General features: G+C 35.7%; 1 protein-coding gene across 1 annotated transcript in view; it reads left to right on the top strand.

Annotated features, from left to right (window-relative positions):
• The first annotated feature begins 14,812 nt into the window (after positions 1 to 14,812).
• LOC142866370 (uncharacterized) overlaps positions 14,813 to 23,842 on the top strand; it is a 46,206-nt gene continuing 37,176 nt past the window's right edge. The window contains 2 exon segments of the mRNA XM_075999744.1: positions 14,813 to 14,885; positions 16,840 to 16,974. Coding sequence (XP_075855859.1) covers positions 14,813 to 14,885; positions 16,840 to 16,974 — 208 coding nt within the window.

Raw genomic sequence — 23,842 nt, 5'->3', positions numbered from 1 at the left:
TAAGGATTGGCATATTATAATAATAGACTTAAAAGACTGTTTTTACTATCCTTTTGCAAATATCTGATAGAAAAAATTTGCTTTCACCATACCTGCTTTAAATAATCAACAGCCAACTAAACATTATGAATGGAATGAAAGGGAAATAATTCTATACAAAAATTTTTAATAAAAATGTTTTAAAACAAAAGTATTAGTTTTATTAAAAGATAATTTTGTTTAATTTATTGATTTTTTTAAAACCACTTGGTTTATGTAATGATATAAGCAGAAGAATAAAAGTACAGTGCTGACTTGTCACACACACAGTCAGCCAGCACACATTTACCCAACACACACATCTCCATACTGTGTCAGGCATTAGTAATGCAGAGATTGATCAGATATATTTGTTGATTTTTAAGTAACTTACATATAAAAATACATTTAGTAAAGTACCTATAGATTTCAGGTAGAGCATAGTACAAATAAACATAAAAATGTGGGCCATAAAGTCTGGAAAAAATTGTTGTGTGTTCTCCAGACAAATGGTAAAAATGGGAAGGAAGAGACCTTCAGGTAAAAAAGCAGGAGGTAATAAGGGAGGAATTATTGAATAAATTGTTGGACTCTTAAAACTGCATAAATGTCTACAGAGCTAATATGTTCAACACTGTGTTTTTCAGTCCTAAACACATTCTAGCACACATTGCTTCCTGAATTAATAAATGAATGAATAAAAATACAGTGAGGAAAATCACAGGCCATAAAGTCAGTATTTAGGTACTTACTAAAACCAGGGGTTCCTTCTTTCTCTCTGCTGGAGATACTTTTGTTATTGTCTGTTTAAAAAATAAACTATGTTATGCAAAGTATCTAGGAGAATCAAAATCATAGAAGCAAAAATTAAAATAGTTTTGCCAGGGACTGGAATAATGGAGAAATGGAGCTGTTTACTGGGTGTAAAAATGTTCTTGAAATTTCTTTCACACAGTATGATTATACTTAACACAACTGTGCTGTGACCTAACAATGTGTAAGATGGCAAATATGTTGCATATACTTTACCACAATTTCAAATTTTAAATTACCTATATAGTCACCAAGCGATTTAGAATAGGATAGGGTTATTCTGTCTGTATTATCACATTGGTGATATTGGCCACATTGGCAAGAATTTTTCTCAGTCATGGCATCCCCATTTTTGTTTTCATTTTTAGTTTTTATCAGATAGTCCTAGAGGATTTTGATTCTAGGTATCTGCTTAAAAGTGGGAGAGGTTTTAGACCTCTCCCAAAATCTTTTTAAAAAAATAAATACCCAAGCTGAAGTCCAATATTATGTCCATTACCTTGTGGGTTTGCCCTACACAGCAAGCCCTTTCCTGGCAGTATCCAGGGGTAGTTCTAGTAACAAGGCAGGTCCTCAGAAGCCAGGGCATGTTAGTAGAGCAAGAAGAGAGTGGGGCATGAAATAAGATCCTGAGAGGTGAGAACATGATAGAAGCGATGCAGACAGGAAAATGGGCTGAGTGAGCTCTACCCCAGCAGGGAAGTAACACTGCAATCCCTTTGTCTGGAGACAGCAGAAGACCCTGGACCAGCTAAGCTGCCAGAGAGTACTGAGAATGCCCTGGACTGGATCAAGCAGTGGCAAGGCCACCACGGCACATTAGAATGAGAAGGTGATCTAAGATAATGTTCATCACAACTAAATTCATTGGGTGTTGGGCTAATGAGAGGGAGGTGAAAGGGATGGGAATATACATACTTAATGATTGCAGTGCTCACCGTTCTGGGGGACGGACACACTTGAAGCTCTGACTCAGGTGGGCAAAAGGCCATATACATAACCTAAACATAACCTAAACATTTTTAGGTTATGTAATATGCTGTAATATGCTGAAATAAAAAAAAATTAAAAAGAGCTAAATCTTGTGGGAAATGTACCACAAGTAGCTCCTAACCCAAAAAGTCTACACTCAAAATTATAGGCATCTCCTCCAAAAGTGAGTGATGTGGTGATGTGTAGAGTAGGCAAGAGTGGGGAGAACACCCCAGGAAGGAGGAGTCAGAGGCTGAGGGATGGGGGTTGCAGGTGCTAGTGAAATCAAAGATGCATTTTTACACACCCCGACCTCTTTCATAGACTTCAAGAACAATCAATTTGAAGGGGTCTCATTCTACATTTTATTAGACATATTAGCTATATTCAAATTCATCCACATCATTATTTAATAATTTTGGTGTAGGAAAAGGGCAGAATGGCTTTTAAGAATATTTCTTTGGAAATAATTATATTTTGCAACATTTTAAGATTTTTTTTCTCTTTTTTTGTTTGTTTTTAACCACTTCAGTACCGTGCTCACTGGCCACGAACTTTGCCCACAGCCAGCACTCATAGTCCGCATGATAGTTTGTGCTTTGCACTGACAATGAATCCATTTTGCTCTTGTGTGATGAGGAAAGCTTTAAAGCACTGAAACACTTTACAGGCAGTTTTACTTATAATGCAAATCAGAATAGGTAACATATACATATATGTTTTCATTACCTTATTTTTAAATGTTCACAATTTTATTTGGATAAATGAAAAATCAGAAAAGTGATGTCATGGCTGTCGGTTTAGTTGATGCTTGGCTGTGCGCCTTCCTATCATGGCTGTCAGCTAAAGTCGCTGTGCATGTTCATCTGTAGCTATCGACTATAGTTGACACTCATACCAAAGTGGTTAATAAGCTAGAGATTTTATATCAGGCTTCTGATATTGTCTTAGATCTTTGAAAGTTCAGAGATAGTAGCCTCTAGTGCTGTGTTGCTCTCCTGATAAAACAACCTTACCCTCCACTCTTCACTGTGCACATGCCTTAAGCAGTTTTATCTCATCCTGTCACATCAGCACCCCTGAATGCAACAAGTGCTAAATGCAGCTTCAGATCCACACACCAAACCACCTCTCAGCTGCCTTCCCTGGGCAACCCATAGGAAACTCACACCTACCATGTAGAAAGCTAAACTCACTCTGCAGCTTCTTTCACAACCCCCTGTGGTACTTCAGAACATATTGTCACAGAAAAAAAAAACACAATAATTCACCCTCTCTATTTGGAAGCCTAAGTGCCATTATCAAGGCCTATCCTTCACACCATATTCTTAAGTAGGCATAAGTCCCATTCATTCCTGAAAATTTCTTTTACCTGACCCATTTGTTCCTACCTCAGAAAAAGACACCAATGTGCACATCATCTCACCTCTAATATTACCTCAATCTGCCTCTCTCCTTCCTCAATACCAAAGCCTCAGCAGGGCCCTCGTCACTGCCCTGTTGATTGGTCTGATGGGTTCCCACTGTTCTTTTTCCCTCAAGTTGGCTCCTCCACCTTATCCCCTAAAACTCTACTAGCTACAGGATTGCCAAATTCCAGTTTTATCACCTCAATTCCTCCATAAACTCCTTCAGAGGCCCCCACAGTTTCTGGGCTATCAGAATCTGTATATGAAGCTAATTTGGATCGGGCTCTGATTCCTGCATAGTTTCCTCCCATACTCCCCTCCATCACTCTGTGTTATTTTCATAAATGTTTAAGTATCTACTATGCACCAGCCACTGCTGATGGATCCTAAACATGTCCCATGCTTTCACACCATTTATAAATAAATGGATTTCCTAAAGACAACCTGCCATTTTCTATTACTTTACCTATACAAGCATTGCTTTTTTTTTTTCTTCCTGAACTCCTTCTTGAACTCCTGTGCCTAGTTAACTATGGTCCATAGAAGCCTCACTAGAGGGATAAAATATAGTGTGTTTTCTTTACTTATAACTTACCTAGTTTTCATTAGGAGCCCCTAGTAACTAAATTTAGTGAAAAAATTAAGTATAATTCCCATTTTATAAATTAGAAGAGTGAGAGTCTGTAAGCATAAAGAACTTGTTCAAAGTTATACAAAAAGTAGTGGAGATAGATTTGCCCAAAAGTGGTACTTATAAGTATGCTATACAGCGTCTTTTGAAATGGCTTGGTTATGGAAGTTTTTCCACTACTTACAGGGGTTTTCTGCTGTGAAGATTTGCTATATGCTGAATGGTAAAAATTTGGTCCATTCAACCAATTTTATTAATCCCTACTTGGAACTTTAAGACTTTATAGGACAGAAGAATCACTCACTTAATGTCCCTTAGGCAAATGATACATTAAAGTGAGAGAATACTAGAACTTGTATTGATGTTTACTTTTACCCTTAAATATAGTTATGATGCTATGCTAATAGACTGATAATAGTAAATAAAGACTCTCTATAAGCATGAATTAGGGGCACATGCCCCAAAGTTTTTTAATGATAAGAGTTTGAGAAAAATGATATAGGGACTCCTGTTCTCTACTGACTTCTGCTAATTTCCTTCTACTCTCCTCCCAGCTCACTCCACTTCAGCCACAACTGACCACACTCACACTCAGGTTCTTCCCACATATCCTCATACAGTGCATTCACTACCTTCATCCAGGCCCCTGCTCAAATGGATCTCCCTAGGGGAACATCACCTACACTCCACCTCACCATCAATGCTCCCTCCACTTATCCTGCTTTCCTCCTCCCCTTCACAGTTACATTTACCTGACATTACATATTTGTGTCAATCACTGCAAACAGAATGAAAGCTCCGGGAGCCTGGGAGCCTTCTCTGTTTTGTTTCAAGCCTTTTCTCCAGTGCAGTAGGAATTATGACCTGAATGGATGAATGTAGATTTTGCTCTTCTGGTACCATGTACACTCCTGAGTGTAGATCATTCTTTGGTTAAACTTGTTTGGCTGCCTTGTGGGTTTTTCTTATCTATAAGCCAATACTGTCTCTTCCCATGGCTGGTTTCTGCTTGGCATCGAAGAGAACATTCTTCAACACTGAAAATGTTTGGTATCCGTGCTGTAGTATAAGCTGTAGCCTTTAACCTCATGTTGTTACTTAGCTCTTGAAAAGTGTCTAGTGTAACTAAAACACTGAATTTTTTATTCTATTTAGTTCTTAAGAATGTTTACTGTAACTATGAGAGGATTTCAATTTCTAGAACTGTAATTAAGGAAAAAATGTTTAAAAAGTACATGTTCAAGTGCAACAATGATTGTCTTCTCTCTTCCAATGTGGCAAGTGTCATATTCTAGAACTCTTTTATGATTCCTTAGTAAATCCTGGTGAAAGAGAAATGTAATAATTTACTGAAACTAAAAGAAGAAGGGCAGGGAAAAAATGAATTTGAAGTGCTGGAAAGTGCCTTGTGATTTAATTTGGTGTAATTATGTACAGATTGTGAACATAATGCTCTTTCAAACTGTCTTCTAAATTAACAAATAAGGAACAAGCATGGAAGAACAACCAGACATCAAGGGTGATGTCATTCTTTAGGCCTGTTTCACAGACCACAGGATTTCTGGCTTCTATTTGTCCTCACCATGCTGGAACTCCTGGTCTTTTCTGGGAACACCACAGGCATCCTCCTCATTCACCCTACCCACCTCTCCACTGCCCTACATATTTTCTGATCAGAAAGACATCGCTCATGTACCAAATCTATATGTCCATATTTGCTCATCAAATGGCCCTCAACTTTCTCTCTTGGGATAATCACATCTCTCTCACTGACTGTGGCATTTATCTCCTCCTCATCATCACCCTGTTGGAAGCAGAGTGTCAGATGCTGGCCACCCTGGCTTAGGACTGCTATGTGGCCATCTGTCACCCATTACACTACCCCATCGACATTCCCCATGTTCTCTGGGTTCTCCTGGTGCTTGCATCTTTGCTGAGTGCGGTGTTCAATGCCTTAATCCATGTGCTCTGCCCTCTGACTTTCCATTACTTCAGCTCCAGTGAAGGTCGTCATTTTGTTCCTGACATCCATGCTGTATTTAAACTAGTCTCTGCTGACACTTCCCTCTATATCAGGGTCTTTTAATTCATGGTGTTATTTTTCTCTTACCTCCTATCTTAGATACTATGGCCTCCTATGTATTTATACTGTCCACTCGACTGGTTACAGTCTCAAGCCTGGGCCACATGGAAACCCTGGCTACTTACTTCTCTCACATGCCCCTGGAGTCTCTATTCTATGTGGCTGCCATTACAAAGTACCTGCTACAAAAGTTTCATTCCCCTGAGCAGGAGAAGTGGACTCTGTCATCTACACCATCCTGCTGCCAATGCTCAACCCTCTCTTCTACAATATGACAAACAGTGATGTCTCTGGAGCCCCCTGAAGTGTTCTCAGAAAATAGGAAATATGACATATTTAACTTTCCACTGAAAATCCAACCTAAAACAATGAAACATATACATTGAAATGGTGGGATTTATCATATGTAGAGAGACATATTCATATGCATTTAACTATAAAGCCAGATATTTTGAGGAACAGATAATAGATAAAAAGACATGATCCTGTCTTGAAAGTTGATATGTAACTTGGTCATTTTCTTCCTTTTATTCATTTCTGTATTTGTACTCCAATAGAATATAATGGAATGCAGCGTATTTGTGTATTATATCAAATATCCATTTCTTATTACTGTACAATCATCTTATTTGGTCATTGTTATTTATTTTGCTATATTTTTGTTTTAATTCACAAATAATTGTACATGAATATGTCAGACACAGTGTGATGATTTTATCTAGGCATACTTTGGGAAAGATATGATAAAACTAATTGACATTTCTCAAAAGACAGAAATGAATGTTCAACAGCTATATGTCAAAATGTTCAACCTATCTAATCATCATGGAAATGAAAGTTAAAGCCACAGTGAGCTATTACCTCACACCTGTGAGAATGCCTACTCTCAATATGATGAATACTAAGTGCTGGTGAGGATGTGGGGAAAAGGAAACACTTGCATATTGTTGCTGTGAATATAAATTAGGTCAGCCAAATTTATTTGTATTTCAGTAAATTAAGGGGGTACCAGTCATGTTTTTTTCTTTGATGTCTACCACCCAAGCCCTGAATCTTTGGGGAACACCACCACCATCTGAGCACCGTACTGTTAATCAGTCAGTACCAATTTGATGGCAAGTACATGTGGAGCCCATTCTTCTGATCTTGTGTCACTTCACTTCGGATAATGGGTTCACTCAATTCAGGAAAATATAAGCAGTGCTAGCTTACTGTCCTTTCTTAAAATTGAGTAATATTTCACTGTAAACATGCCAAATATTAATAATCCACTCATGAATTGACAGGCTCTTGGGTGTTTTTTTTTTTTTTAACTTTAAAATTGTAACCTGCTCATTAATTTTATTTCATCAGAATTTGTATCTTCAGAGGTGTACGTGCTTATTAAATAATCAACAGGTGTCTTCAAAGTTTCATCAAACTATAGCAGCTCCCTCTAATAAAGTCCATAGGGGAGGGTGAACAGCAATACAGATTAAAGTTAATGACATGCTAATTACCCTTAAGATAGCCTAGGTCACTTTGCAAATCTTATTATGCCTTGGCTGGGGAAAAGCTAGAATGATAAAGCATTCCCTCCTTCCTCAGGTGTAGAAGTGGCTCAGGGTACAATTAAGAGTGGAGCAGCACCAAAATGGAATGGCAGCCTTATTCATCTCCCCAGGTGGAGCAATTGCTGGAAACAGCACCAAAACAGGACACCATTGTCCTGAGAAGAACCAGAAATACTATCTGCCTAAGATTTGTACATCCTTTTGAAAGATTTTTAAAAAGGTTTTTTTTTTTTAAGAAATGCTTTTTCTGAAACTGAGAAACATCTCTTTACAATGAAATATCAAGGAAAATAGTTCCCTATCCCACAATTTCCATGTGAAGATGGGGTCCTAAATTCAGTGAGCACCTAGCTTTAAGTTGCAATATTATCTCCTCCTGCATTGACTTCAGAAGCTTGTTTTTTATTTGAATTACCAAGTAAGTTTACGGTGTACTCTTTATGACAAATAGGGCTGCCAAGTCTTCTTTCTTCTTTCTTCAAAGCTAATTATTATTTATCCAGATAACATGTATGTAAAAGTTAGTTACATACATTTTGTACATACATAAAATTGTACATACATACAATTTGCTTAGTTATATAAAGACTTTAGCTGTGCCTTTGAAATCTCTCAGTGAATTTGCAGTGTGCACATCATATTCTGCTTTAATTGAGTAATAAAAGGGATTTATATCGATTCTCTTTTAACTTTGTGGAGAGGTTTTCTTATTTGGAGAGTCTTGAGTTTTAATATTTCCTGAACACTTCCCATAATCAAAAATGCAACATAAACATAAAATGTGCCCACCACTTCTAAATTAGAAGGGCTTTGAACACTAGATTCCTTCTTGAGCTTCCACTCTGTAACCTGCAATTCTGCAGCACAGAGTTTCACTGTCCCCACATCTGCACACAGTAAGTTCTCTAGGCCTCTTTAGTGTCTACTGTCCCTCCAGAGCATACTTCGACCAGATTCCTGTGAATACACTTTCATAGGATAATAAGTAGTTCTACCCTTTCTCTAAACAAATCTCACATCTTTAGAATTGAAATGGATTCAGAGACCATGGGGCCCAGACACAAACTGGAACAAGATAATGCGCACTGGGTTGGACACATAAACTCCATTTCTGTCTTGTCTTCTTTCCCAAATGTCAGGAAATGTGCAGTGAGTGCTACTGAATCTATGCCTCTCTAGAGACCTAAATATGAAGCTCTGAATTCTGAATCCAAGGTCTGAGGTTCCTCAGGGTGCATTAGAGCAGGTTCCAAAGAGGAATTTCTCTTTCTGTTTTCCTTGTCTCTCTGTATAAGCAAAGACTACACAAGTTTGATCGAAAATATACATGGCCATAGACTCTACCTGGAATTTGCAAGACAGGGACACACTTTAGACTGAGGATGTACCAAATTCTCAGGGAGACATATGCTGCAGTGTAAGAGATCATCATGGACTTGTAAGTTGACTTTGAAAGGACCTTTTTACGGTGAGTGAAAACAATTTTCTAGATCTTGTGTAGTGTCATATTTTAGTTGTGTGGGAAGAATAGAAAGGCTGGCACCACATCTAAATTTTTCTATAAATTATTGGACACTTACTACTCACCTTCTCTTGTATAATAAGGATTAAATCAAATAATGTAAAGGCTTCTTCACAGTGCAACAAACCATACTTCTGAACACATAGCACATGCTCAGGAGACATTGCATTATCCTGCTCTTCACTTTGGTATTAAGTATATGTTGTGATGACTGTTGGGCAAAAGGCAGTATGTATGCTGTGCTTGCTGTTTCTACCTGAGTGCTACTAATAATGGATCTAGGTTGAGCAACATCAGCACTAAAAGGGGACAAGACAAAGAACCCAATTAATGTACCCCTTCCACACAGCAGACCACATTTCTTAGAGTGAGGCCCACAGTACCACGTGATTTATATTCACATTGATGTTTCAGAGACAATTTTAAGGTAATTACCACTCATCACAGGCTTTCAATTAGGATAATCTGGCTAGCTTGAAGAAACACCATCACCTGCCTGTTGGGCTGGGTGGGAACATCCATGTGGTTTTAATTGTGCCCCAAATAATTCTAATTTGATACCAGGGTCAAGCATTAGTACTCCTGCATACATTCATGAGAATTGAGTTTAGCCTTTGTTCTAGAGGGAAGTCACAAGTTCTGCTCTATTGAGTTTGGTAGAGGCAGATCTGTGGGGTCCAGATTCGCATTCCTGTTGCAGAAACTCCTGGCACCTGTTGCAGGGGGAGGTAACTGAAAGAAAAGACAGGATACCCTCACATTTTGGTCTCCATGAAGGATCTGATCATAGCTGAATCTTTCCTGTGACTAAGAATCAGTGAGTGTAGCCTTTCTGCATTTTATGTTACTCCTGCTGGTGAATCTTGTGGAAACAAGGGAAGAAATTCTGCTGATTCCTTTAAGAGCACTCTGAAGATTTAATTCTAATTGTTTTACAAAATCTCACCTGAAAAGAAATTTCAGTGTAGGAGAAGAGGAAGAAAAAATGGCTGGTTTTCAGGTAAGACTGTCTCAGAATAGCGGTTGTGTCCACTATTTCTTCCAGAAGGTCATGTAGAACGTCAATTATTTGAACTTGTAAACCTTTACTTCTGATGTATATACCTAATAAGTTTTGTAACTACATTTTTTTATTTCCTCTTATGATAGTCAAGGTTCTCTGGGAAATCTGTCTCCCCTATATAACAGAGCCTGCTGTACATTCTCTCCCACAAGCTTGTTACTACAATAACCAAGTTTCATAAGAAATGTATGACATTTAATATTAAAAATGTTCCCATCTTGACAGGTCAAGATAGAATAGTGTGATGTTTTAGATTCCCATTGGGGATGGGATAGTCTTTGGATTTGAGTGAGGAAGGGAAACATATACTCTCAAAGTTTGATCTGGATGCTTCATCATCTCTATGTAATATTATCAGGAAAGTTCAGAAAGAGATAACATTGATTGCTTAGGATAACCAGAAAGTTATGGAAAAAAAATAAAATAAAAGACTTGCTCTGTATGATGCTAAAGTATTTACATACATTATTAAATATAACAAAACATGAGAAGTATCTACATCTGAAATTTGCATAAATATGATGATTCTTCATGGTTACATACTGTTGACCACTACCATCCCAGCTGTGATTTTGTATCCTCCTCTTTGCAACAGTGACTACCACCAATTTGTTCCACTAAAGTTATGTTAATTTCATTCATTAGCTTAAGATGTTTTCTGATAGAGTCATCCAATATAAAGTGAATTGGTTTTTTTTCTTTATCAATAAGTGTCTTGTGGAGATTTACTGACTTATGTGCATGAGCCATCACATTTAATCTGGAAGCTCTTATATCTTTTTATAGATTGCTTTAAAAAATGAGGGCTATTATCTGTGTTCTGTTCAGATGAACTGAGATATATTCAAAGTATACCACTTACTAGATATTGACAAAATACTCTCCTTAGGCAAGAAGCATTGTTAGCAGTAGTTATATCATGTGACATGCAGAGATTCAGACCTCACCCCAGATCTACTGAATCAGAGTCTGTCCTTTAACGAAATCTCCAGTTCTTTATTGTACTCGTAAAATTAGGTGAAACTTTCTAACTCTCTTTCTTTCTCTATGTGAGAAATATGCACAATTTATTGATATGATGTAAATATAACACCCATAAACTTACATTACTGTTGTAAGGCCCTTAATTTTGTATTAAACACTTTATTATCCAGAGCAGAATCATATGCACACAATTTGATACGTCTTTAGTGATCCTCATTCCTGTAAATAAGAGAATATGTGAAAGAATATCAATGTGCTAAAAAATATCTTATTGGATAATTCCAGTCTCTCATATGTCAGAAACAGTTCTCACAACTCATTTTCCTTGTAGTCAAATGAATAACTCTCTCTGTGGCCACTTGGGAAATATGTGTCTTTTTACAGGAGATGGTGACATTCCAGGATGTGGCTGTAGAATTTTCTCCAGAGGAGTGGGCATGCCTTGACAACGCTCAGCGGAATTTATATAGGGATGTGATGTTAGAGAACTATGGAAACCTGGTCTCCCTTGGTGAGGATCACTTATATACAGAATTCCTATTCCACATTAAGGTCATTATTTTATTTTTGTAAATAGTTTCTTAGAAGTTTCTACTTTACATGAATGAATTTTATATCAATGATTTTAAAGAAAATTTGAAGATTTTTGGTGTATAACATAAAATCATTAGATGTCTCATCTTGAACCTTTCCCTTTCTTGGGCTGATATGTAAATTTCACACTAGATTAGTAGTTACTCTAGAAATCAGGGTGTATAATTATTACCTGCACCTTAGAATAGAATTTCCACCTCCTATTTATGTGGTGCTAGTGGGAATTGGTGCTCTAGTCATAAATTAGAAATAATTTTTTATCATTCAAGAGGGTCTATGAGAAAACAATATGTTTCAAAGGAATTTTCTAGAATATTCTATAATGTTCTCTCTACTAAGGATAGTACTGAATTAGTAATTGGAAAGACTTCAGCAAGAGTAATGTGAACTTTTTTCTTACAAAACAGGTCTTGTTGTCCCAAAGCCAGAGCTGATCAGATGTTTGGAGCAAAGGATAGAGCCCTGGATTATGAAGAAAGAGGAAACAACAGTTAAATATCCAGGTAGGTGAGATTCAGTGAAGCAGATAACAAATGTTAGAGAGATAAACTCAAAGAGGAAGGCAGATATTAAAAAGTGCTTTGGAATATTCTGCTCGGTTGGAAATGATTTTTAGAAGCCTGTTTCTCTTTACCTTATAGAAGGACATCTTCTGTCCCATGCTCTTAAACTCTCTTAATATCTACCCATTCACTGATTATTTTTAGAATTCAATAAGAGCCAATCTTCTTGTCATGGATTATAAGGGACTGTATTATCTGTCAGTATTTCTATGGTTTGGTGGGATATGAGAATATCTGTAGGTATTTAGAAGACCTCTACATTAACCATCTTTTGACAGAATTTTGCTCTGCTGCCACTTCCAGAGTGCCGGCTGATCATAGCTCACTGCAACCTCAAACTTCTATGCTCCAGTGATCCTACTGCCTTAGTCTTCTAAGTAGCTATGACTATCTATGGGCGTGAAACACCATTGCAAGCTAATTTTTGATATTAATATTTTTAGAAAAAAAGGTATCTCCTTATGTTGCTGGGGCTGGTTTCATGATTCTGGCCTCAAGTGATCCAAGGCCTCCCAAAGTGCTGGGATTATAAGTGTGATCCACCATGCTCAGCTCCATGTTTTAATTTCCTATTGTTGCCTCATTGCTGTAATTTATAAAGGGGGATACTAGAGATATTAGGATTTGTTTCAGTAATGCTAGAAACACTAGGGACAGATGTTCATATTGTCTGCATAATAATTTCCAATTCATAGGTTTCAGAGGCAATCCTACAGAAATTCAGACTGTTTCTGCTATAACAATATATCTTAATCTCATAACAACTTCACTTCAATTGAATACTAAACCCACATGTCTTAGAGTGCCACATTTTGTTATTAATGTCACAAATGACATGTTTTTTTTTTAATTTTATATATGAGAACAGATTTTTTCACACTTGTGCTTTTGGTTATTTTTAATTCTATAGAATAATTATGAGGGTTTATGAGCCATCATGATCATATAGAATTCTATATCTGTTTATAGATTTATATTTAACCCAGAGGTTTATGTTTTTAAGTGTTTATTATGGTACCCAACATCATTTTATTTTTCATCATAGTGGACTCCCTTTACTTTCTTGTGGGCTATTCTAGTGGAGATGAACACCATTGGATTTTGCTTGAGTTGGAAAATATTTAATTTTTGTATTGGTTTTGAAAAAAATTTCTAGGTGAGGTATTCTTAGTTGGTATTATATTTTTTATCACTATGAAATTTAGAAAATTGTCTGCTGATTTATTATCCAAATAATCTTTATTCCATTTTACCACTACATTCTTCTTCTAGGAGTCTTTCTTAAATATATTGATCTATTTGACTGTGTCCAATAAATCCCTTTATCCATCTTTACTTGTCTCCCTTTTAAAATTTTGCTTCTATGACTCAATATTTATACATGAAATGTCTTCAACTTTCTGATTCTTCTGTTTCATTAAGTGTGCTTCTGTGCTTGTCCAGTGAATTTCTTAACTCACTAATTGTATACTTAAGCTCTACAATTTTTATTGGGCTCTTGTTATACTTTTTATGTTTTGTTAATATCTCACTTTCTTCAGGCATCATTTTTCAGATTGTGTTGGCAGTGTTCTGTAATTTCTTGTAGAGCATGTTTCAGATGATTATTTTTAATTGTTTTCAGATACAGTAAACATCTCTATTTCTTAAGAGTTGATTCCTGGAGATTTATATTTTTTGTGGATGTGGGACAAGTTTTCTGAATCATATGCATGGCCTGAAATCTTGTGATAAGTTCAGTTAATTTTGTCTTTGTTTTTAACTCTATGTTGTAATTTTGTGTGACGATACTGAATTCTGCTCACATTAACACTTTATGGGTTAATATTTTAAAAAGAAATAGCCATTCATCCATTGCCAAAATAATTCTCTATGTATTGGGGTGCCCATATGAGTAAAAATGATGTATATTTTGCTTGAAATTTACATATTTGTTTTCTTGGTTTCCAGTCAATAGTTGTTTTATCTTCACTAGGTAATTAGTCATGACAATTGTAATTTCCGCAGCTCTTTATATGTGAAAGTGTATTATATTTCTGTGAGAGAAATAATTGTGTAAGGAGACTTCAAAATGACTGATGATAATCAAGGCTTGTTGGACCTTCCAAGTAGAACAGTTGAGGATTGAACATAGGGGAGTGGGAGATGATTCCTGATCAGCAGGGGACAGTAGGGAAAGAAATAAGTGGAGTCCAGGACACTAACAGCAGGTAGTGAGCAGTTGAGAGAGAGGAAGATAGAAGCTCAAAACTCACATAAACAAAATCAGAGGACTTCTAGAGCCCAGCGAAAGAGTAAGGGATTTTGACCTCCCTCACCCAGTTGCCTCAGGCGTACAATGGGATGCAGGTCTCTCATCCCATGGGAGTGTGCTAAGAGCAACACGAGAGCCAGAATCATTACACCTGGACACCCCTTCCTCTGTATCTACTACACTCCATGCATCTCAGATACTAATTTTGGTTCAAGGTTCTCATAGATGTGTGACCACACTCACCTCATAGCAACTGCCAAAGCACGTTGTACTGAGTGACTGAGCCTGCCGTGGGCAATGGGTAGCACACTTCCAGCAAAAGCTGGACTGAGTGACAGAGCCTGCCTTGGGCAATGGGGTGCAACATGCCAGCCAATGCTGCCTTTGAAAGTATAGCTGGTGCTACACTCAAAGTGGAGGAGGGTGGTTTGGCACACAAACAACAGTTTCATAGTACTACAGGAAGACCATGACACCTTTTCGCCACTATAGTCAACGATGGAATTGTCTATGCTGAGATGCCCCCCTTTCAGTGCCAGGGGTGCATTTTCACCCAGCTCCAGCAGGATGGCCTTAGCTTGTGATCTTCCCATTGACAGGTATTTGGTGCTATTTCTATTTTTGAAAACATGAAATTGAGAATTTGAAAGGAATTGCATTTAATCTGTAGATCACTTTGGACATCTTCACAACATTAGGTCTTCTTCCCTTGAACAAGAATGTGTTCAAGAGTGTGTTGTTTATTTTCCTATACTTTTGAATTTTTCTTTTTTTTTTTTTGTTATTTATTTACAGTTTCATTCCTTTCTGGTCAGAAATTAAAGTGTGTAAAATTTCAGTTTTCTACAATTGGTTAAGACATGTTTTGTGTCTGAAAAGGGAGTTTTGTAGGAAGAAAGTTTTCTGAGCTATCAAGAATATTGTATATTCTACTATTATTCAACAGAGTGTTCTCTATATATCTGTGAGGTCTAATTGCTCTCTAGTGTTTTCAAATTCCTGTTTTCTTATTAGTAACTTGACTGGCTTTATTATTATTAAAAGTGGAATACAATGGTATCCTATTATTTTTCTCTCCGTTTCTTGCTTCAATTGTGTCCGTGGTTTTTTATATATTTGACAACCTTTATGTGAGGTATAGACAGATATCAGACATATCTATTATATTTAAAGGGTTCTCAATGAATGACCTCTTTTTATATTAAATGTCCTTGTTTATCTCTTGTAGCAATTTTGACTTGAAGTATATTTTATAAGCTATACCATTTTGCACTTCAAACGTAATGTGCCTAATATAATTTTGAACTCCACTGCTCTTGTATGCTTAACATTTTCTTGGTATATCTTGTTATTTCCTGCCACTTCTTGTCTATACTTTCAGCAGGTATGAAGTCAAGTCTCTTTAGAGAGAATATAGTTGGATTTTTAAATTCCTTTATTTACCCATGTCTTCTGACTAGAAATACTAGTATATAACTTTGCATAATTTTCTCAAAGGAACGGATTTATAATTTCCCTATTATTTATTGTTTTATATAACTATTGTCACTATTTTTTCTTTCTTTTCTCTCCTTTTCTTCTCGTTGCACCTTACTGATTTTTAGTGATATATTTTGTTCCTGGGCCACCTTCCTTTGTGTATCTCTTTAAACATTCTTCTGCTCTTCACTGTGAGAATTACCTAAAATCTTTTGAAGTTGCAACTTATGTTAAACTGATAACTACTTAACTTCAATTGAATACAAAAATTCATAATCTTTACATCTGCCCTCAATTTTATGAAATTGATGTCAATAATTATGTCTTTTTACATTGTAAGTCAATGAACATATGGGAATGAGCATTTTTATTTTGACTTTCAAATTTGATAGCATAATTAAATGTTTTTGCACCATCAATATAATACTGCAGAATTTTATTTTTGATATGTGCATATATTTCCCAGAGAGTTGTCATGGAAGATAGAAACCAGCCATTCAAAGGCCATCAAAAACCAGATGTATGGACACATGTGCTATTGGTTTGAATCTCTTTAGAAAGGGCATATAGGAAATTGAATTTTACTGATAAAGTGATAACTCTGTATCAGTGGGGAGGAGGGGTTTTGCTGGATAAATGTAAAAATATTCCTTCCCCTTACATATGGTTCTTGGTGTCATACTCATCTGGGGTGCCATGATATATTACCACTTATGATTTCTCAATGAATCATGTTTGCAAGTATATTTTGAAGTTCATTCATCTATGATGGAAGTAGGACTATGGTATTCTATTGCACTTTCTTGCTAATGTGCTTGGTATAGTTTTGTATATTCAAATTGTGAATTATATTTATCTAAGTATAAATAGTAAGGTACTTTGTTATTTTCATTTCTTTCAGAAATGTCTTCCCATTGCACTGAAGACCCATTGCCAGAGCAGGTCACAAAAGATTCATTCCAGAAATCAATAATGAGACTATATGGAAGCTGTGACCTTGAAAATGTACAGTTAAGAAAAGACTGGGAATGTGTTGGTGAGTGTAAGAGGCAGAAAGGATGTTATAATTGTCTTACCCAATGTTTGTCAAGTAACCGTAGGGAAATCTTCAAATATTATAAATGTATACAAATCTTTAGCAAATCCTCAAATCTAAATAAACCTAAGATAAGACATACTGAATCGAAAAGTTTCAAACATAAAGAATGTGGCAAACCTCATACCCACAGTTCAAACGTTCTTGGACATAGGAAATTTCACACTGTAGAGAAACCCTACAAGTGTGAAGAATGTGGAAAACTCTTTAACTGCTACCCAAAACTGACTATACATAGGAGAATTCACACAGGAGAGAAACCCTACAAATGTGAAGAATGTGGCAAAGCTTTTATCCATTGCTCAAACCTTACTCAACATAAAAGAATTCATAGTGGAGAAAAACCATACAAATGTGAAGAATGTGGCAAAGGCTTTACCCATTGCACACAACTTACTCAACATAAAAGAATTCATAGTGGAGAGAAACCATATAAATGTGAAGAATGTGGCAAAGCTTTTACCCATTGCTCAAGCCTTACTCAACATAAAAGAATTCATAGTGGAGAAAAACCATACAAATGTGAAGAATGTGGGAAAGGCTTTACCCAGCGCACACACATTACTCAACATAAAAGAATTCATAGTGGAGAGAAACCATATAAATGTGAAGAATGTGGCAAAGCTTTTACCCATTGCTCAAACCTTACTCAACATAAAAGAATTCATAGTGGAGAAAAACCATACAAATGTGAAGAATGTGGCAAAGGCTTTACCCAGTGCACACAACTTACTAAACATAAAAGAATTCATAGTGGAGAGAAACCATATAAATGTGAAGAATGTGGCAAAGCTTTTACCCATTGCTCAAGCCTTACTCAACATAAAAGAATTCATAGTGAAGAAAAACCATACAAATGTGAAGAATGTGGGAAAGGCTTTACCCAGCGCACACACATTACTCAACATAAAAGAATTCATAGTGGAGAGAAACCATATAAATGTGAAGAATGTGGCAAAGCTTTTACCCATTGCTCAAACCTTACTCAACATAAAAGAATTCATAGTGGAGAAAAACCATACAAATGTGAAGAATGTGGGAAAGGCTTTACCCAGCGCACACATCTTACTCAACATAAAAGAATTCATAGTGGAAAGAAACCATACAAATGTGAAGAATGTGGCAAAGCCTTTACATGGTACACACACCTCTCTCTACATAAACGATTTCATAGTGGAGAGAAACCATACAAATGTGAAGGATGTGGCAAAGCCTTTATCCAGATTGGAGACCTGAATCGACATAAAAGAATTCATACTGGAGAGAAACCCTACAAATGTGAAGAATGTGGCAAAGCCTTTACCCAGTGCACAAACCTCACTCTACATAAAAGAATTCATAGTGGAGAGAAAGCCTATAAATGTGAGGAATGTGGCAAAGCCTTTATCCAGTGTACACACCTTACTCTACATAAACGAATTCATACAGGAGAGAAAGCCTACAAATGTGAGGAATGTGGCAAAGCCTTTACCCACTGCTCAAACCTTACACATCATAAAAGAATTCATAGTAGAGAGAAACCTTACAAATGTGAGATATGTGGCAAAGCCTTTACCCTGTGCACACACCTTACTTCTCATAAAAGAATCCATACTGGAGAGAAACCCTAGAAATGTGAACAATGTTGAAAAGCCTTTTCCCAGCGCTCAATCCTTACACTACATAAAAGAATTCACAGTGGAGAGAAACCATACAAATGTGAAGAATGTGGCAAATCCTATATCTAGTGTAGAGACCTCACTCTACATAAAACAATTCATACAGGAAAGAAATCATACATATGTGAAAAATGTCACAAAGCCTTTATCTGGTTCAGAGACCTCACTCTACATAAACGAATTCATACAGAAGAGATACCATACAAAGGTAAGGAATGTGGCAAAGCTTTTGCCCAGTGCTCACACCTTAATCTAAATGAAAGAATTAATAACAGAGAAAAATTCTACAAATGTGAAAATTGTGACAGTCTTTAATAATTCTTTACATCTTTCTCATCAAAGAATTCATATTAGATAAAAGTGAGATAAATGTAAGGACTTTGGAAGTACTTTCCCAAAATGTCAGCTTTAAAATGCACAACACTACTTATACTTAAGTAAACAGTAATAATGTAGAGTGCTGACAATACCTTGAGTTATAACAGAGATCTTATTGGATGTGGGAGAACTTACACTGAAAGTAATGCTCCAATATTTTCTGAAACATTGTTCAATATCACAAAATTTTTTATAGATAGAAACCTTACAAATATAATGAATGTGAACAAATATTTATGCAAAAGGTATACCTTAGAGAACAACAAAGAATTGATACTTAACTCTACTTTACAGGTATAATAAATTTCAGAACACATTGAATCAAGAATCAAGTCTAAATAGATACCAGAGGACTCACAGGGCAATGCACTGAGGCACTAACACATTCACACATTTCTTTAAACCAGGTTGTTGAGTATAGAGAATAACCCTGTTAAAATAGATAATTCATTTGTATGTCAGTTTTAAAAAAGAGATTTTTGAGGGTTATAATGACATGTAAAATATAGTTTCTGGTCAAAGTGGGATGCAAATGTAATAAAGTATAATTTTTGCAGCTTTTGACAAGGAAATACTGATGTTTTTGAACTTTAAAAACAGTAGATGCTATGCTTTCATTTTTAGTGTGTATTTGAATGTCTATGGTTAATGATAGTTACATCACAGTTAATAGAAGTCTTTGTGTATTAAGTACACATCATTCATGTACTTTTTCATGGAAAATTAAAATCACTGAAATGGAAGATGTATGATATGGAAAGGTGCTTTGTGCTAGACTTCTGACAGTATTTCAAGTGATATATAATACAGGTATACAGGTTAATGTCCTCATTATAATCAGAATGAGGCAATGACAATATTACAAATAACTTGTTTTACTAATTTCACATTAGAATAATGAAACAGTGAATTTTGAAATATTTTTAGATTACATGTAAACTTTGTTTTATTAAATTAAAGACTGTTTTTATTGTGTCAAACGTGTTGTAGATTGAATGAACTGTTATTTTGCCACCAACATCAGCCTATTCCATGTTACTCAAAGTTGGAGGCAATGGATTGTAAAAATGTACTATTGGGTGACACAGCAAAATTAAATCATTTGTGATCCTGTTTTCAGTGGCTTCAAATTTATAATTCTTTGAAAAATAATGTCCCCAAAAGTTTTATTTTATATTATTTTTATAATATCATTGTAACTATAATGCTTATAATAAAGTTTGTCCACTTAATGAAAAGCCATACATTTCTGAACACTGAATGAGTACTTGTTACATTTTATCCTACATTTTTCTTTCAACATGAAACCTGTCTGGCCGGTAAAACAGAAATAAACACATTTTTTAAAAATTTATACTGAATCAAATATACAAATACATCACGTATAAGATGAACTTTAGCAGTAGTAGATTTACAGAGTAAGTAATTGTTTTCTTTTTGTGAATGTGGATGTATATTTATTTTGAAAAGAAAAGAAAAAATATCAAAAAAATATAAGTAATTTCATAATTGTTGAGAATTTACTAGCAAACTAGAAACTCCAAATATTCTGAAAGCAAATTTTTTTGGCCTTTATGTTGAATTAATTTGTTTAAAATTGTAAAGTTTCTAGTTCACAACCTGACCATGCCAATCCTCTGTTCTCACATGCTTATTACTCATGCTAGGCCTATTATACTATTTCATTATTTCCAAGTTTGTTATGTATTGTATATGTGACATACTCTGCAATTATAAGAATGATTTTTATAAAATTTAATTGTGGCTCCAGGTAAGATATTGAAATGTCCAGGGTGAAAAATGTCACTGATTTTCATGTGGAGTGATGAGACCTGCAGAACAAACAACTCTCAGAATTTATCAGTGGGAATTCAGTTTCTTTCATTTCTTAATTATTTCCAGTGTTTTCTTTTTTTTTTTTTTTTGGTCTCTTTTTATCTTCATTCCTTTCTACAAATGTATCTATGGCATTCTTTTTTCTGCCTGCACTTGGGCTACAATATTCTCACTGTTGTACTCACCTGCTGAGAGTTCACATAATGACTTTAAAAGTTCTGATGAGAATTGTAGAATTAATTTAATTTGGTGAAAAACATTTAACTATAGAATTTGAGGGAAATTATTGGCTATACATGCAGTATTCTGATTACTTAATTAAGATTAGAGAGATTCAGAATCCTAAGCTTAAAGTAAGAGCCTTAAGAACAAAGACAGATATACAATTCTGAATGCCAGAGGATTAGATCAAGAACTCATTATTGTTTGCTTTGTAAAAGCAAACTGTTATTACATCTTAACATATAATGCCATAAATATGAAAATAATTTCAATAAGTAAAGCATAAATAAGTGTGTGATGCATACAGTAAGTACTATATAAAGAAACATGAGAATCTGGCAATCTCTTAATAGAGAGAGTGGATAAATAAAGAAGTTTGAATTTAATTTTCTATAAAGTACTTATAGTACAACATATGCACCATCTAGAATCTACTTATGAGTGTGTATTTTCAGTGTTAGAATAAAATAGAATTATTTCTGTGTATTTAAAATATTTGGAATAATATTTATCTTATATTTCAATCTAGAGAATTTATTTTACATGACTTTATCTTCCTTTATTTTAGTGGGTGTAGTACACAGTGCACAGTTTTCATTTTTAGTCATCTAACTTTGACAAACGAATCGGTCATTCTCTCTAGAGGAATCTCATGGATCATAGCTGCTTTTTGATTGAAAATTTAATTAGTGATTTTTGATGCAATCCTGCTTTCTATGTTCACAGTGGCCAGAGGGGAGACAGTGAGCACCACATACATCTTTAGTCTCTTTCATAACATAATCATCAGCACCAGGAAGTCCAGCTGTCTTTAGCTTCAAATGAAATTGTTAAAGCCCCTTTCATGTTCTGTGCTGCATTATTAATCTGTTGGTAAATATCAGAGTTCCCTTGTTTATGAATGACAGGTGGAATGACAAAAACACCACTCTCACTCTGTTGCCCAGGCTAGAGTGCCATGGCATCAGCCTAGCTCACAGCAACCTCAAACTCTTGGGCTCAAGCAATCCTTCTGCCTCAGCTTCCCTAGTAGCTGGGATTACAACCATATGCCACAATGCCCTGCTGATTTATCTATATATTTTTATTTGGCTGATTAATTTCTTTCTATTTTTAGTACAGACACAGTCTTGCTCTTGCTCAGGCTGGTTTCAAACTCCTGACCTTGAGTGATCCTCCTGCCTTAGCTTACCAGAGTGCTAGGATTACAGGTGTGAGCCACTGCACCCGGTCAGCACAAATTCTCTTTACACCAATAACACGTTTAAAGAATTGGCTCAAATGGAAAGATTAATTCCTTGGGTTTGGAAATCTCTTGTGTGAACCATTATATCTCCGTGTAAATTTTTAAAGTTCACCACTTAGTGCAGGGATTAGATGTGTCAGAAACCCTAGCTAAATGAGTCCACGGACCCACCAGTAAAAATTGATGGCACAAATGATGGGACAGGAAATTTGGTTTGATATTAATGCTTAACTAAAATATGGTGATCAAGCTATTTCTCAAATTCAACAGTGCTGTATTAAGGAATGGAAAAAGATAGCTTCTCTTAGACTGTAGCTTCCTATATAAATGTTAAACAAAATGTTAATGAAACTCATGTAGATTTTATTGCTAGATTGTAAGAAAGATATGGTGCAAGAAATGGTTAGTCCTCCTAATTTAAGAAATATGGTTTGACATATATTGGCTTTTAATAATGTTAAATATAAATGCCAGCGGCTTTATGCCCAGCAAAATTAAAGTGCATGGTGCCACCGCTGCCATGGCTGCTGAGCCACCAATGCTGTGGCTGTGCTCAGCCAGGCAGCCCAGCACCAGCTCCGCACCACCGCACCCCAATGGCACCTTATGGAGGAAGGGGATCACCTGGCTGCTGAAAAAACTTTTAAGAATTTGCCATTATTTGTCCTGGTCCAACAGGCACATTAATATTAATAATTTGGTCATATTTTTGTTACATGAAAAGGAGTATTAATACATTTAGGTGTAATTGATTCAGCTTATTCAAAAGAAATTTTAGTTATCAAGGAAAATAGCTCCCTATCCCACAATTTCCATCTGAAGATGGGATCCAAAGTTCAGTGAGCACCTAGCTTTAAGTTGCAAAATTATCTCCTCCTGTATTAACTTCAGAAGCTTGTTTTTTATTGGAATTTAACCAATTATCAAAAAAAGAGAGTCTCACTAATTACCCAGTAAGTTTATGGTGCACTGTTTAGGACAAATAGGGCTGTCTAGACTTCTTTCTTCAAAGCTAATTATTATTCATCTAGATAACATTTATGTAAAAGTTAGAATATGCTTAGTTATGTACAGGAACAACTTTATGTGTCCCTTTGCAATCTCTCAGTGTATTGGCACTGTGCACATCACATTGTGATTTGAGTAATAAAATTGTTTCTTTTAATTCTCTTTTAACTTTGTGGAGTGTTTTTCTTAGTTGGATACTCTTTACTATTAATACTTCCTGAACACTTTCCAGAATTAAAACTGCAATATAAACATAAAATGTGCCCACCACTTCTAAATTAGAAGGGCTTTGAACCCTAGATTCCTTTCTGAGCTTTCAGTCTGTAACCAGCAAGTCTGCAGCAGAGGGCTTCACTGTCCCCACATCTGAACACAGTGAGTTCTCTAGACCTCTTTAGTGTCTGCTGTTCCTCCGGAGTATAGTTAGACCAGATTCCCGTGAATACACTCTCATAGGATA

The sequence above is a fragment of the Microcebus murinus genome, unplaced genomic scaffold (assembly GCF_040939455.1).
Source record: "Microcebus murinus isolate Inina unplaced genomic scaffold, M.murinus_Inina_mat1.0 scaf004_hap2_Mmur4.0, whole genome shotgun sequence".
Lineage (NCBI taxonomy): Eukaryota > Metazoa > Chordata > Mammalia > Primates > Cheirogaleidae > Microcebus > Microcebus murinus.
The sequence above is the reverse complement of the archived record's forward strand: the minus strand, read 5'-3'. Positions and strand labels throughout refer to the sequence as shown.